Source organism: Loa loa, assembly GCF_000183805.2.
Source record: "Loa loa unplaced genomic scaffold supercont3.166, whole genome shotgun sequence".
Classification (NCBI taxonomy): Eukaryota; Metazoa; Nematoda; class Chromadorea; order Rhabditida; family Onchocercidae; genus Loa; species Loa loa.
Window position 1 is genome coordinate 12,840 of NW_018108346.1, and position 16,446 is coordinate 29,285.

The 16,446-nt window shown below is 32.7% G+C and overlaps 3 protein-coding genes across 5 annotated transcripts in view; 2 read left to right on the top strand and 1 right to left on the bottom strand.

Annotated features, from left to right (window-relative positions):
* Positions 1-199: 199 nt before the first annotated feature.
* On the bottom strand, positions 200-1,740 carry LOAG_06827 (hypothetical protein; the record flags this gene model as incomplete). The annotated part of the gene is made up of 6 exons (XM_020447260.1): positions 1,636-1,740; positions 1,312-1,414; positions 1,133-1,213; positions 702-804; positions 418-557; positions 200-238 (listed from the first exon to the last, which is right to left on the bottom strand). Exons 1-6 carry the CDS (start codon positions 1,725-1,727, stop codon positions 200-202), a joined length of 558 nt encoding a protein of 185 aa, XP_020302491.1. The 5' UTR covers positions 1,728-1,740.
* A 1,596-nt stretch (positions 1,741-3,336) lies between these two features.
* LOAG_17978 lies at positions 3,337-14,689 on the top strand (the record flags this gene model as incomplete). 2 transcript variants are annotated; one of them, XM_020450647.1, is made up of 24 exons in its annotated part: positions 3,337-3,442; positions 3,731-3,946; positions 4,295-4,461; positions 4,601-4,671; positions 4,926-5,057; positions 5,433-5,586; positions 5,673-5,796; positions 6,458-6,552; positions 6,638-6,829; positions 7,226-7,345; positions 7,551-7,758; positions 8,187-8,323; positions 8,660-8,818; positions 9,173-9,395; positions 9,839-10,062; positions 10,304-10,478; positions 10,738-10,882; positions 11,030-11,299; positions 11,558-11,769; positions 12,004-12,238; positions 12,558-12,760; positions 13,101-13,240; positions 13,914-14,090; positions 14,486-14,689. In XM_020450647.1, the coding sequence occupies exons 1-24, from the start codon at positions 3,403-3,405 to the stop codon at positions 14,666-14,668; spliced, it is 4,002 nt and encodes a 1,333-aa protein (XP_020305640.1). In that variant the 5' UTR covers positions 3,337-3,402. The 2 variants fall into 2 exon arrangements, with proteins under 2 accessions (XP_020305640.1, XP_020305641.1); XM_020450648.1 differs by lacking the exons at positions 3,337-3,442; positions 3,731-3,946; positions 4,295-4,461 and having other exon boundaries at positions 4,579-4,671; positions 14,486-14,668.
* A 247-nt stretch (positions 14,690-14,936) lies between these two features.
* Positions 14,937-16,446, top strand: part of LOAG_17979 — a gene marked incomplete at its 3' end in the record, with an annotated part of 2,547 nt that continues 1,037 nt past the window's right edge. Inside the window, exons 1-4 of one of the 2 annotated variants that reach the window (XM_020450649.1) lie at positions 14,937-15,073; positions 15,229-15,344; positions 15,517-15,635; positions 15,963-16,051. In XM_020450649.1, coding sequence (XP_020305642.1) covers positions 15,008-15,073; positions 15,229-15,344; positions 15,517-15,635; positions 15,963-16,051 — 390 coding nt within the window. In that variant the 5' untranslated portion in view covers positions 14,937-15,007. Of the gene's footprint in view, positions 15,074-15,143; positions 15,345-15,516; positions 15,636-15,962; positions 16,052-16,446 lie in introns of those variants that run through there. The other variant, XM_020450650.1, reaches the window with a different exon arrangement.

Consider the following 16,446-nt stretch of genomic DNA (forward strand, 5'->3'; position numbering starts at 1 on the left):
AAATTATCAAATAAAATTGTATATTCATATGAAAGATTGTGTTATCTACACATTTGATTGCATTGTGTACATAAGAGTTGTATTATCTACATATTCCTGTGAAGCTCCATAGATGCATTGTTATTCTTCCGTTAATTCAGATGTAAAAAAGTTTTAACAAGGGATCTGTTGATCGACTAGCTGTGACATTGTATTCCGGCTAGTCGGATGTTATGGTCGTCTTTTTCTTCAGTAGGGTCTGTAATGCACGTAGAATGCATATATATATATATATATATATATATATATATATATATATATATATATTATATATATATATATATATATATATATATATATATATATATATATATATATATAATGTATGTACATGTATATATATATGTATACATGTGTAAGTAATAAATACATACATACCTCAATTTCACTTAATGTTTGGGTCCATTGATATTTCTCTAAATTACAACCGTTACCAGCGTTTGGCTTTAACTTTCCTTTATCTTCTGGGTCTTCTTCCTCTTCTTCACCATCTTCTTTATCTTTGTTTTTGTTATTCTCTGTAGCATTCACACACATTGGTAATTATTTAAGCACCTGATAAATATGAAGAATACTATCATTACTTTTCACAAAGAAACATTTCGTTCCACTTTCATTCAATAAAGTTACGAAAAAAAAGCCAATGCAAATTTGATATCAACCTTCAGCCGTTGATGAAGTTTTTACACCATTCTTCATCTTTTCCAGCTCCGCAGCTTCTTCATCAGTGATTTCACGAATTCGTGGCTCATTCATCTCGGCTTCCTTAAAAAAATTTATCCCATAGCAGCCAGAATTCATATGACTAAATCTATCTAATCATTTCCTATTTGTCCTAGTATCTTCCTCAATTATGCAAGGATCTTTTCCATATAATCAAAGGCTTTAAATATCCGAAATTGACTGAAACACAAAGAAAGTGAGCAGAGTCACTATTCACACTTTATCATTCGTCCGATTTAGAAAACCAATTCCAAATCGAATTCGTTGGAAAAGAAGTATTGCGTATAACTTGACTGAAAAAAAAAGAAGAAATCTTCTTACTTCCCTCTCCATCTACTCGTTTATTCCAAGTCAACAAACGAATTGATACCTCTTTTGCTTTCTGTGCTGCTCGCCGTTCCTCCAAACGTTTTTGCTCCTCAGCACGTCGCTTTTTTGCTTCTTCCGCAACCTTCAAAACTAGCAAAAATGTAGCGGGAAATTTAAATTAAAGTTAAAATCTTTTGCCCTAAATATAACTGTTTCAATTTATTCTATCCAAGTATTTACCTTTTTCGCCGATTCACCATGTTTATTAAATGCCTTCAAAACCATTTCTTGAGCTTTCGTGATATCAGCACCAGTGTAAAAATCTGTTTTTCGCGAGAGAAAACTGAAATAAATGAAGTTTCAGAGAAAAAGACTGCGAAACTTTAATTTAAATGACAAAATAAACTGAGTATTATTCACAATGCTATCACGAATTATATCACTTAAAGTCGACTGAAAACAATGTAACTTCGAAAATACCAAAAATTGCATGATTTAAAACTTTAAAGGTCCGAGGAAGAACTTCTTAAGAAATTGATGAGTGATGAGAAGTCCATAATTTACCCGAATAACACATCCAAAAGCTGTGACACGCCACCTTCCATTTGCTGAGCCAAGCTGAGAAGGATAGTATCGTATTTACCGACTTCATCCATTGTTACTATAAATGCATCTTTAAAAAACTAATACGAAATCGATGCCTTACGCGTTCGTACCTAGCCTTTTCCCCTTTTTATCTTATCTATCTAGCTTTCCTCAGAATTGCTTGGTCCCACAGCTGAAAGGAACGCAAACTGATGTAGATGCTAGACTTAGAACATTTGATACTGAAAATTGTGGCAGGACTTGAATGATCCAGAACTGAAAAGCCGCAAGCAATGTACTAGAGAACATATGATTCTGTTCATGTACCAACTGGGACAACTCTCTCGAAGTGTTCTTAGCAATCGCAACTCACATCAGTCACTAATTTCGCTTTCCCCATTTCTCGTACCCTTTTTTATAGAATTTATCGCACGCAGAAATTATTTTAGCAGTGGCAGCTATTTAAATAACAACTCAAATATTTAAATACCAGAAAACTATTATAGGAATATAGCAACAAGCAATAAAGGAAAAAACTGACCTACACCGCATGCACTTGGCCATTCATAACTTCAAAACATAATTATGCAATCAATTACCTAATCTAACTATACGTTAATTATGTGCGAATATTTTACGTACGTAAAGCATTCAATTCTACTGCTCAAACTGCTATAAAATAAATGAACAAAAACTCACTTATACAAAATTAAATTGTCTTTTTTTTAAAGGCAGCAAAAAAAATTTCGAGTATTTGTAATTGTTGTTATTAACACATACAATTATTATTTAAAACTATCATAACTTATTTGTTAAATTTCTGCCCAACTTTAGTAAAAATTAATCCATACCCATCATACCTAAGCAAAATCTATTGAGTCAATTCTTACCCAATATATGATTTCAAGCAAGATGTTAAAGTGAAATGGGCAAGTTGTGGGCGGTTTTTTTAAAGATGTCTGCTACGGCCATAAGAATAAATTACGAGTAAATAAAGTAAGATTACTGCTAGAAACGGCAAATTACACGGAATCTCCTACCACCCTCCCGCGATTCATCAAACCGATTACGGATATGTTTTTGGGCAAGAATTAGCTAATGCCAGGTTGGTAAATCACGGATGGCATGCTCCTTTCTGTTTTTATAAATTACGGGTCAGTCATATGGGTAAGATAAGTAACATTTCTCACGTTATTTTGCGTAACGTTTCGTAACTGACGCTAGTGAGGGTTTTACAAATTCTGTTTTAGAATTGAACATGATTTTACTCAATAGACAATTTCACTTGATAGTATATATGATTAATACAACAAAAATTCTAAAAGCATGAGCAATAGAAGTTCAGTCATATTCTGTGCTATTTTTTTTCCAAAATAATTTCTGCTATACCTTTACACTTTATATTCTTCTTGGAAGCGAATTTTTTCTGGTATAAATGGTATGTAATTCGTTTATAAACTATCGTATATTTCAACATAGTCGATTCTTTTTTTTTAACATTAACGTTATTTTCTGCTTGATAAGTTAAATTTTATGTTGAGGGTTAGCATAAATTCACGTCAAGAAATGAAATTTTAGGCACAACTACTGATAACGTAAAATATAAAATACTTCAATACGACTAGGATTGTTTATTCATTCAATCTTGTTGTTGTAGCCAATGTAAATGGAATGTTTGATAATTTCAGGATCTTCCTTCAAAATATGAATTATTTTTGAAATTGGAACACAACTTGTCAATCAATCATGCCAAAGAAGAAACGCAGAGGAAATGAGTACATCCAAGGTATATGTATATATATTTATAAAATTGATAGATCCTTATAGCATATATGATTTTAGCTGTAAAAATGACACAGTTCATGATGAAATATTTAAAAATATTAGCACCTTCAAATTAACAGTGGCATAAATTGAATTCCCAGAGTTAGATAAGAATCTAAAAACAAGGGACACAGACGATGAAGTACTAAGCTATAGTTAGATTTGAAAATTTTCCTTTTATTTTGTGCTTATAAGCAATGAGTTGATTATGTGTTCATGATATTTCTTTTTTAACTTTGCTGTGTTTTAGAATTAGAAAGACAACTACAGAAATCAGTGAAGCATCAAGATGACCGAAAAGTATGCGATTTTTGTGTGGAACTTGGTGATGAGTACCGACGAATCGGTAGTTTGCACGATGCATTAAGTTATTATCAAAAGAGTGTGCAACTTGCTGAAAAATTAAAAATTTATGAAAATGCTGTTTTTGCTCACCGAGCCATCGCGGAAATCCTCGTTGATCCGGGTATATTTCTATAAAATTTTCATACTAAGGATAATTTCGATTTATATTAGTAGCTAGGATCGCATTAGTGAACTTATTTGGTTCTTTATGATTATACGTTAGATTTCCTATGGTACGGCCATGGCCACCGTATGCTGTATTCGTTGTGCATCACTTTTCCATTTTTTTTTTCTTTTACATTTCTATTAATATTATTTGATAATTCCACTTGATAAAAAGCTGGTTATTCAGGCTTTCAGAAAAAAAGCTAGAAGACAGAGTGTATTTGTTGTTATTGTGCTGGCTTGAGGATTTGAAAACGGTATGTTTATCTCTTAAGCATCTTGCATAAAGTTTCTTGTGTTTCAGGTATCCAAAAAAATACCAAGGCTTTAGAGCATGGGAAAAAATATCTGGAAGCAGCTAGTAGGTCTGGAAAAATTCACTTTATCCAACTTGCATATCACGTGCTTGGCTGGCTTCATCTACAAATCTATCTGAATTCGAATGCAAAGCAGGAATCTTTACTAGAAAAAGTGATGTATCCTTTGCTCTATTTTCAGATATATTTGCAACGAAGTGTCAGATCTTCGTAAAGAAAAAGCGAATTTTCATTAGTATTTTGAAATTCTGCCTGAATTATGTCAGAAATACAAATAATGAACGTGTTTTTAGGCTAAACAGTGGTGTGAAAAGAGTCTTGTTTATTTATCAAAGCATGCCTTAGATATTGATTGCGATAAAGAGTAAGGTTATGTCTCTTTTACTAAGCAAATTGAACTTATTAAGTTACGCGACTGTTAGCAACATCCGTTAGCAACTGTCAAATCAACTGTTATGCATAATTCTGATGAATCATGCATAACAGTAATATATGTACAAGATTAATAAGGCCTTTATAACGATTTATCGACCAGTATTTTCTCACCTCACTATATTTTTAATTTTTTTTAGATTTCATTAAGTGAACTTAAATTAAAGGTTACTTTGTCCAGTTTAGCGCGGTACGAATGGGGGAAGATTCGAGGTCAAGGAAAGCTCGGTTACAGCAAGTGCTTTCACAAATATGTGATAAGATGAATTTACAAAATTTATCATTACGTTACCACAATGCAGCAATGGCTTATGCAACGTATGTTATTTTGAAATTTTTGCTAATATTGAAGTTTTTTTAGATTTTTTGAGAATTATTTTATATAAACTAAATTGGGATTGTCGAATACCCATGGTACATATCTGGACAGTTAGCTATCATGCGTGATTTCAGATGAAGCTAACGATATAGATGTCCTGTACATTAGTTTGAATAGAAATGCACAGTTTTCCAATCACTTTTTATCCGATTATTCGATCATTTCTATTTATTTAATAATTCCTTTGCTTTTGGATATTACCATGATGTCATTCTCTTATTATTTCGTACGGAATTATTTTTCAATTACACTGTAGCAATTACAATGTATCGTGCTATAGATGTACTAGGCGAAAAAAATGAAATCTTTCGTAGGCGTGCTGGTGATCACGACTTGCAATACCGCTGTTTACTTTCAAAAATGAATTTTTCTGGCGATCAACGTTTGAAAACAGCTATTGAGCTAGTTCATGTAGCTGCTAATTTAGATCAGCAAGCATCCTTTGAAGCGAAATTCATTTTAGCTCAGGTACGAATCATTTCAATTTTAACAAAAGTTTAATTTTATCATTTCGAAAACTACTCGTTTCTCTTGTATTAATATTATTTTTGAAGGAGAAAATTAGAGCGAAAGATTTTGTTGGTGCAAAGTGGGATCTGATTTCAATGTTAGCTTCCAAAGGGCATGAAAAATTGGATGCTGAGGAGCAAAGATCTTTTTATCAAACATTGATAACAGGTGATTTTTTTTTATTTCATCAATAGGAAATTGAAATTCAAGAGTTTTAACTTCTTAGCGAGATCCGTTAGTTTCTCTTTTTGTCGTTCACCTTTCAGTGTTTTCATGATGAACTTCCTTTTGGAATTTATGGTTTTATCATTCATTTAAACATTGCGCACCATTACCTGAACTATTCATTACTGCACACTTTCAACAGAAATTTCGGTCAGCCAGTCTGCCAAATATTTTAAGCTCGCAATTTACGATCTCCTCTGTGTTATTTAAGTGGATGAAAACTAACTTGAAAAAAATGAGATAAAAAACTACTGTAACTGAAAACTCTAAGCTGAAATTTAGTATGTTATCACTCAGATTGCATAATCTTAAGTTCTGGCAATCAACAAGAAGTTTTTTCCTGCATTCTACTTGGATTACGATACTCTGAATTCAGCTTATTAGAAATGCAGAACATCCTAACGACACTGTCTTGTTTTCAATGAGCAGGAAATTATAACATTTTGGAGTGTCTCATGGATTGTTAGATGCATTTCAACGAATTTTCAAATAGTTTCCGGAAACACTTCACGCATTGCAGACTTCTGTTTCTCAGTTACCGTACATATTTTCGGTCTTTACCTTTATCCCGTGTTTTCTTGGTTTTGTTATTTCATCCTTTTAGTCTACAAAACGATTGAGCGATTGAGAATGCTGCCAAATGCCGATGAGCGTCTCAAGATGAAGATCAATGAGAAAGTTGCAGATAGCTTGTATGAAGTATACCTTATTCAACATTCATATAAAAATCTTTGAATGAAGAAACAGAAAGTGATTTCGATTTCACAAGAACTACCATTTGCAGACAGGATTTTGTGAAATATCGCTTGAATATTACAAGCAGATGTTAACTTATGCTTGGCAAACAGAGGATAAAATTAAAGCTTTGGTATCTGTAGCAGAAACAGCCAAGGAGTTAGATCGTTACGAAGAGGCATTTAATTGCTTTACTGAAGTTGAAAATCTTGAAAACACTTTGAATATATGCAGTGCTAAGGTATACACTCCAATTTGCATTTAATTATGTTCAAATTTAGTTTGAAAGTTGAGTTAATGCTGGGAAGTTGAATTAATGCTTTTTACATTTCACTTTGACGACATATAATTTCTCATTTTACATTTTTTGTTTTGACAGTTCTGAGTTTTTTATCAGATGTACAAAGTGTGTCTTAATATTAATCTTTCTACGCAAAGTTTTTCCTCAGTTAGGAAAGATAAGCTTTGTGAAGGTAAACAGTCTACAAGGATTGCATGAGGTTTTGCGAAAAGCGCGTGCAGGAACAACTGAGTAGATTAATACTTTTAATAGCAGCTAACCTCGAAATTCGAAGTTTAATCAATTTTAATCTGATTTTTATCATCTTAGGATTAATCTGAATTACGTTACATTTAGAAAGCGGATACAAGTCTTTGTATTGCTAATGTTGCTGCTAATATTCATTCTTTTACACCAAAGGAAGTTTTGGAATTCTTCCGGAAATCCGAATGTCTTGCTATCTACAACCATCAGAAAGTAATTATTTTCATTCATAATCTAATAAGATATATTTTAGAAGTTCAGTTAACCAAATTTTCATGTTTAAAAAATTACTATATAATATTTTCCAGCTTGCGTTAAAATTCGGGGATTGATATGCTGAAATCAGAATGTGAACGCGAAAAACAGTTAAAATTTAAAGTAAGCTGATTATAAATCATCAAATGATTTGGTTTTTTAGAAAACCTTGTATGAGAACATGGTAGCATATATGGATAAAAATGATGTAGGCGAAGATTTGCGTGTAGAAATTGAAGCAAAACTTGTCTGCCTCAGTAATGATCCAGAAGACGATGATAGGAAATCGGAAAGTGATGAGGGAAATGACGAAAACTTCGTCGATGAATGGGATGACCTGAGTGATACACAAATTTTGGCTCGTTGTCATGGTTAGTATTTCATTTCATGTTATTCAAAGAGACAGATTTTCGATACTACGGAGTTTATCCAAACAAAAATGAATGGACATGTCCGCTCCAATGAAATAACTGTGCCATGTGCTGTATGTTTATGTACATAAATGAGTAAATGACACAATGGCTTTTAATATAATATATAATTATTATTTAAATTTGTAATATCTAAGAGGCAACGCTGGTCTTAGCTATAATTATGCAGTATAATTAGTGGTTGTTCGTGCTTCACTAGTATTTCTGCAAACTTGCGTAGTTTACACTGTCCTGACGCTGTCAGACGTCATAACCGCGTTACGTATAATGTATTGCTGCGACTAATAGTTGTATCACGTCAGACAGATTAAATTATATTTAATGATTTCTTTTTTTTTTTCAAATCTTCGTGATGTCCTCAAATTTAGAGGAAGCGAATCGTCATAGTATGGAAGAGCGCATTCGATCCGAGAAAGATAAGAAAATCAATTTATATGGTGAAACACGGATGCATGAAGCTGCTCGCGGTAGTGATACCCACTATTTGAAAATGCTTATCGATATGGTTGGCTATAATTTTTCTCTATCTCTAAAAATACCTTCTTTGCAGTTTATTGACAACAGAATTTATCAATTGTTAATGGGTCTCTTAAATTAGGTGCAGTATGATGGCTCTCTTGATTAGGCCCAGTGTTTATATCTGATTACGTCACTCATTGTCTGTAGTCAGTATCCAAACAATCTTGATGTTCTCATTTTTTTCTCGAAAATCTTTTGTCCTTTGCAATTAACTAAAATTTTGACTGCTATGCTTCTGAAGGTTTAAAATTTCTAATACAGTCATTTCTCTTTCTTCTTTTTTAAATTTTGATATTCTTTATATATAAGTGGAGTTTTTCAGGGGTACAATATAAATGCTCGCGATGAAGGTGGCTGGACACCGTTACATGAAGCTGTTGGAGCTTTAAAATTTGAAAATGTCCGAATTTTGGTTGGACACGGTGCAAATCTTGATTTGCGATCAAACGAAGGGACTTTATCAGCTGACGGAGAGCGAACGGTAAGTTTAGTTTTTTGCCTGTTCCAATTTGTTTACAGTAACTATTGATTCTTTTGTTCATTCGTTTTAAAAATTTATTAATTTATTAATTTGGAAATGTAAATGAAATTTCGTTTAATCCTAAATATCTAATTTAACTTTCGAAATCATGGCTTATTTTATTTAACATTTAAGGTTTTCTTTTTTAGTTTTGGCCTTCATTCATTCCAAAATTTTGAGATTTCCATTCCTACTAGACCAAATATATCAAAGTTGGAGTGAACTGGTGGGGATGGTGTCGCTTTGCCGGCGATTACTTAGGTATTCTGTGTTTTTTATTCCTGGGATCGGGGAGCTTTCCAAGTTATTTTTCAGGATAGCGGTGGTCTAACTCCGTTAATGGAAGCATGTGATCGAGGCGCCACAGCAATCGTTGATTTATTACTAGGGTTTGGAGCGAACGTTGCTATTAAAAATTGTGACGATTGGACAGCGCTTGATTTTTTTCGAAACGCAATGAAAATGGGGATGGTTGAAGATGATGTTATGGAGGAAGCCAAACGACTTATATCAATCATGGAAACTAGGCTAATCGAAGGTACGACAATTTATTTATGATATTTATGTGTTTCAATTACAATGTGACGCAGTTTATTTCCTTGAATTCTTTAACATCAAATATTTAGCATCGAAAGTTTTTGAAATTTGTCACTTAGTTTCTAATTTTTAAACTGAACTGCATATGCAGATATTTCATTTCAAATTGCCAAAGTATCAGAAATTTATCCACTGATGTATAAGTACTTGAACAAAAAGCTTCTAACTTAATTAAGGTTGGGAAACGTTTTTTGATTTTGCAGATTTATGTCAAGAAGTTGTTCAAAACAATTTTATTTACCCGACAGCCATCTCTTTAAACTGTTTTCTCTACAAATTACTGAAAGTTTTCGCAACCATTTCCTTGAACTCATCTTTGATACGCAATTTTTTGGTGTTTTTTGTACCAGCATGTCTAAAATTTGAAGTTTAGAATTGTTTCAGTGAACATAGCAATAAATGCTGAGCCACCACCGAAAAAGCTCAAATTAAATGATAAAACCAAACCAAAAATACATTCGAGTGCTGCATCTGGAAAAATCCTCGATCCAAATGTATCAAATTTGCAAGAATATCGGAAAACGATGAATGTTGTCGGACGTGGAACAACACATGATCGAATAAATGTTCTGCTGAATGGATTAGATACTGATGATTTGTTTGATGAAGTTATTTTTGTTTACCAAATTCTTTTGAATCTATATGACGCATAATATGCTTTCAAGTAACTTGATGGACTTTTCAGAATCAGCATAACTTGACTTCATGTCATAGCTCTGTAAATGTCCAATATTAGCATATAATGATGATAATATCTTTATCCTACCCTTTAACTTACATATGGCTAACTAAGATTCACTTCCTACTTTTTTCAAGAATTGAAAATGTTATCTTAGAGCCAGATTTTAGGATGAAGAGGATGAAATATGGCATACAAGACATTCATCGCCAACGCTGGATGATGCACTTATCGGCGTTGATGATTTCACTGGATTTCCTTCTCCTCATCGGGCTTCATCTTCGTTTTCAACCAGTTCTTTGCCTCCATTATTAAACAAACAGAGAATTGCGAGGACTGAAAGTGGTAATCTGTTTTTCAACTTTTTTTCTTTTTCTTCTCTAACTCTAGCGATATTTGTTCCATGCAATAAGTTGGAGAGAACATGTATAAATTTCAGGAATCTTCAAGGTTTATTTGAGAATTTGGTTAAGGATTGATCACTATGGGTTCATTTAATTGGACATAAAGATTCCAAACATTTATGGAAGAGATTCTGCACTTTTTTCAAAATCCCAAATATTCACTGAAATTCATGTTACTTCAGAACGAGAATCTGTTTCAGCGAAAAAGGCTCCTCAAGTGACGAAAAATTTTTCGACTGATTTTTGTGATGAATTGTCGCATCGTTCTGGTTCTACTTTATTACCTGAACCTTTTGTCACTCCAGAATTGGGGCAAAACAAAAGAAGCCGGTTAAGAGTAAAGAGGTCGATATTTTGTTTCTGAAAATTTCCCCGAGTAGTTGAAATATGTGGCTCTTCCTGTACAGCTTGGTATCGTTAAAATCATCCCGTCAAGTCTTAATATCAGTTAATTTTGCTTCATGTTTGAAATGTACAAAAATTCATTTTCAGAAATATCGAGGAAGATTCAGATGATGATATAGTAATCTCATGTCCAGTGGTACGAAAAACACAAGCTGGAAACATTTCAAATATCGAATTACAACCTTCTAAATGTTGCAGCATGGGAAACGCAGGTGTTTTTAGCAATCTGCAAGAATCCAAAACACCGTCATCATCATCTTTTGTGTCATCAAGCATTAAAAATCAAATTTTTATCAAGATTATAATGATGAAGGATGATGGTGCACATCTGAAGACTAAAGGGATGCCCTTTGCAAGGTTTACAATCATTTTTAATATGAAATCTTGCTGCATTTTATTATCGGAACTTTCCGGTTTATCATCCCATTAATTGTTATCGAATACGAATCTATGCTTTTTTTTTAGACAAGAATTGTTTTTCTTTTATAAGTGAAGCCTTCATAAGAATATGTCGGGTTTCTGTCATCTTTGTGCTGGAAAGCGAAAGTTTTTCTGTGTCAGTGGAACGTCAATGGAACCTCACTATTTTCCTGTAATACAGCAATATGATTTCAGTTCTTGCTTCATAGGCGATATCCGAAAACGTTGTAAAGAAGAACTAAAAGGTGATGTGGAATATACATCGATGATAATATGTCACGATGATTGCGAACTATCAGATGATACACCAATTGAATTGGTATTAGCAGATGACAAAACATTGAAATGTATCATAAGTGGTTGGGCAAAACCGTCCGCTGCTCAAATTTATGCAAAACGAACGAAAAGTAACTTGTTTAAAATTTTTGTGTAAAAATGCTACTTTTCAGTGATCATTCCATAATCACTATAATAGCATTCCAAGCAGAACAATTTAGGATGCAAAGTAATTATTTTTAGAAGATTGAGAAACTATGAAAAACCAAAGAATTTTCGCTCAATTTACATTACTCTGTTCAACTTAACTTTGGCCGTGCTTGTAAAATCAAATTTGCTTGCGTGCAGTACGGATCACTTTATAGGATTAATGGCAAATGTGTTACATGCATTTGTGGAAAGTACGAGTGGCTCATTGGATTTACGTGAAATGAATATTGGTCAAGATGATGCCGTCTGCTCAGCTGTTGAAGTTTTGCAATCAAATCTACTAGAACTTTATCTGGATGGCAATTCACTATCAACTTCGTTTATTGATTTGGTTTCAAAAATCCTTCGACATCTCACATTATTGAACTTACCTTGCTGTGCATTGAAAAGGTACGGCTCAGTTTTGTCAAGATTTAGTTTCGATAAGTTTGATTTATGACTAAGTTACTGATAGGTTCTTTCAAAAGTTAAGCCCTCAAGCAATCCGTTTTTTGCTATCTGTGATGACTGATGAAGTTATCGCTAAGAAATCATTTGATTTTACTTTAATGATTTTTTTTCCTAAATGATTTTTTCTGTCTTCTTAAAATTTCTGGACAAATCAATCTGATAATGAATTGGAAAGGAATTATTACCTGTTCTTCCACTTTATGGGTTGTTTCTCAAACATTTAATTTCCTAAAGTGTTGTAAAACGTTAAATATTTCAGTAAGCACCTTCGAGAATTGATTGGTGATTATTCTGTTTGTGATGCATTGACCAAGCTAGATTTGAGTTATAATAATCTCAGTGATAATGGTTCCGATCATCTGGCCACTTTTATTAGCTTGTGTCCGAATCTTATTGATCTTAAACTTGTTTCTTGTAATATAAGCCGAAGCGCTACGAATTGTCTAATACTACAGATTAAAAGTAAGCTTTAAATATTTAAAAATTAAAAACTTTTACTATTCACAAGAAATATCTTAAATATATCTATGCCATGGCTTGTATGGTTTAGCTACTTAATCTATATTTGGTTTTATTTTAACCAACTATCTTTAATCTTATACTTTTTTAATAGCTAAGCTGTATGTAAATGTTTCGTATAGAGAGGTCTATGTTACAGAAGTCAAGCTGTTTAGAAAAAAAGAAATATACTAATAATTACATTTCCACGTATTTTGGACAATAGGATTTATTCTAATTTAAGGCTAACTGGCAGCAGTTTTATCTTTTTGCTAACTTCCGGATCAGTCCTCTTTCTTTTCAGAAATAATTTCATTGGAATTGCTGGATTTAAGTTTCAACTCGGAAATTAATTCGAATCACGCTTCAGAAATAATTCAAGCTTGTAAAAGCTTAAAATATTTAGATCTCTCATGTACAGCTGTATCCAAGATAGATATTTTGGTAAGAAGAGATTATTCTCCTTCATTTTTATTATTTTTTCTCCTGAATCACTGGTATTTAGTTTACGAATTGTACGTTTCGGCTTCTTGCATCAATATTCAATTATCATTGCTAAAATTCTGATCCAACCTCAATTCAGTAGGGTGTCTTTGCAAGTTCATAAAATTACGGGCTTATTTAATTTGACGCATAAATTTTAAACCATAAGTTTTCATCTATATAATTTATGGGTCTAAGTACTTCAGTTAATTACTTTCTTCCTGATTATTTCATGTTTGGGATAAATGTTTTTTCAACGAGAGATGAAATACCGCTTCTCTCAAATGTATTTGTTGACATACGAAATGATTTTATATTCTTATGAATCTCATTGTTTGAAATGTCAAATAAGGCGTTACATTTTCCTCAGTAGTAGGTGATGGATGCTTTGTTTCAATTTTATTATCAAAAATATCCGACCAATTATTATGGCCTATCCCCTAAGATAACTTTTTGCGAACACGGTTTTGGAGGAATCCGAATAATTCACTTTTCTAGTGTTTTTGTGGTCATCTACTTTACTGCATTCTAATGAATCAGTCGATAAAGTCTACATCAGAAATAAATCGCTTGCTTAGAACAAGCAGCACTTCAATGATTGTCTTAAATTTTATCGATTGTTCATCAATTTCAGCCAGGAGAGGAGAAGAAATTAGAAGTATTGAAATTACCTCTCAATAGTTTACATAATCCGGATTATATAATACAATGGTCTTTGACATGCTGTCCAAATATGCTGTTGCTGGATTTGTCTGCAACAACAGTCGTTCCTTCGGTCGTCGAACTTTGTCTCAAGATTAAAGCTAATAAGGTATCTTCGGTTTTACCTTCTAAAATAATTTGTGGACTCCTTAAACTTTTGTATACTGATGAAACATGTCAAATACCTCAAATTATTTGTGTTAAGAGTAGTATTAATTCTATAAGATATGTTTTATGAATATTTTGTGCTGTAAACAGCAAAATTCGTTATTAATCTCCCGACTATATATATGTAGTTAATGTTTTAAACTTTATGTTTTTATTCTAATTCTTTAATTCCAGCTGAAGGGAAATGGTCACTAGTGTAAAATTCAAATTCTTAAATGTTCGGTTTAACTGAAAACGTTACGCTTTAGAAGAGCTTAGTCGGCAAAAATGAACGGAAAGCTTGTGATAATATAAGGATCAATGTTTGATTTCCAGTCAAATTTTGTTCTATTTCAGATGCCTTTCACAACAGTTTTCCTGGCTGATTGCAGTTTGCTTGAAGCAAACCCAGAAGAAATAGTTGATATACTTAAAGCAGCCTTAATTACAAGCAGTACTGTAAGATTTCAATTTAGCAATAAATTTCGTCGGAAAATTGAAGAATTGCTTCCGGATTCATATAAATTTTGTTTGAAATAATCGCACTGTATATATAAATGCTATTGTCGAATAAACGTTTTATTTCGAAACTGTTAAATTGGCTAAAAACTTTGTTTTGCTGTATCAGTTTGGTTATCTTTTATGCTAAAGTTAAATAAAGTTATTGATAATTTCTCCTCCTGTGTTGCTAAACGATGAATTATTGATCGGATGTGTACGATTTCATTTATCTTATCTGTCTCGTGAGTTATCGATGACGACACATTTCTCTGCAATCTACATGTAGTATTCTTTTATATATAATATTATTTTCAGCGAAGTTGCCAATCAATTCTAACTGGGTTTGGACTGAGTTGATGAGCTTACGAAATTGATTAAATGGCTGAAATTCATCTTCCTGGTGATATCCTTTCTCTGGTAGTTCCTGGTAAGGGACGGACAGAAGTTGGTTTCTCCAAAAGTTTTAAACGTTTCAGTATGCTAATTTACATTTGTCTTAGACATTATTTTGTTTGGTAACATATTTCATGTTTTATTTATTTGATACATGTACCTTTATGTTCTGATCAGTTCATATTCCTGAAACAAACGCATATTAGATCATTGGTTGTGGTCTAGAACGTGTTATCAATAATCCCGATCAATTGTTAGTCGTACAACCGGGAATACGGCGTGTATCGCATGGTAAACAATGGATGGCGGTTCATTCACGAAGGTTTGTCTTATCAGATTTGAACTCTGAAAAGCAAACAGCAGATGGAATTTCATTTTTTTTTCTAAGATATTTCATATTTCAAAATTGATTTTGAGCAGAAAGTGGTTTGAGAATGGAAAAGATGAAATGAATGGGAACAAAAATTGATTATTTGAAAAACGAATTATTTCAGGTATGTTCCACAGAAGGGTGATTTTGTAATTGGAATTGTTACTTCTGTGCATGGTGAAACATTTAAAATTGATATCGGCGCTGCTGACATCGCTTTTATTAGTTTCCTTTCCTTTGAAGGTTTAATTTCACACTTGACTTCACTACATTTGAATATGTTTTTTTGCGTGGATGATTATACTTTGTTAGATATTTTCGAAATTAATTTTAGAAAAATCCCTAAATAGAGGTAAATCAAATTAATTAAAATGCGAGTTAAGGTTTGATTCATTAAGAAGTTATTGATGTGAAGAAGTCATCGTGATTGCTCATTATTAAACAGACTGACCAATATGAATGAGGATCGTTCGTGGAGAACATAGGCATAAAATGCAGTTTCGGTTCTTTAAGTGGTCTAATTCTTCGATCAAATTTTTTGAATTCGTTCTAACTGTATGTGATTTTTAGGTGCCACAAGACGTAATCGTCCAAACTTAAAAGTTGGTGATTTAATTTATGCATCTGTTACTACTGCAACAAAACATCTTGAACCAGAGGTACATTCTATCATCAAGCTCTATAACTTGCCTTTTTGATCGGATACATATTTATCACTATCTTGGATATAAAGTGGGAAATGATTTAAAAAATCATAAAAATATAACAGCAGAGAAAGGAGAAGTAGTAGATATTGTTTCGGGCAGGAAACGATCCTTTTAATGAAGTGTCAAGTTTCTACGGAAAAGTTATGGTTTCCAGCTTACATGTGTTGATGGCGAGGGTCGAGCACGTGGTATGGGTCCATTACCATCCGGTGGATTTTTGTTTAAAACAAGCCTAAATCTTGTACGTCGAATTCTTTCACCAACTTCAAAGCTGTTATCACTAATTGGTAAAGATATAAAATTCGAAATAACAAGTGGCATTAATGGACGAATTTGGATCAAAGGCA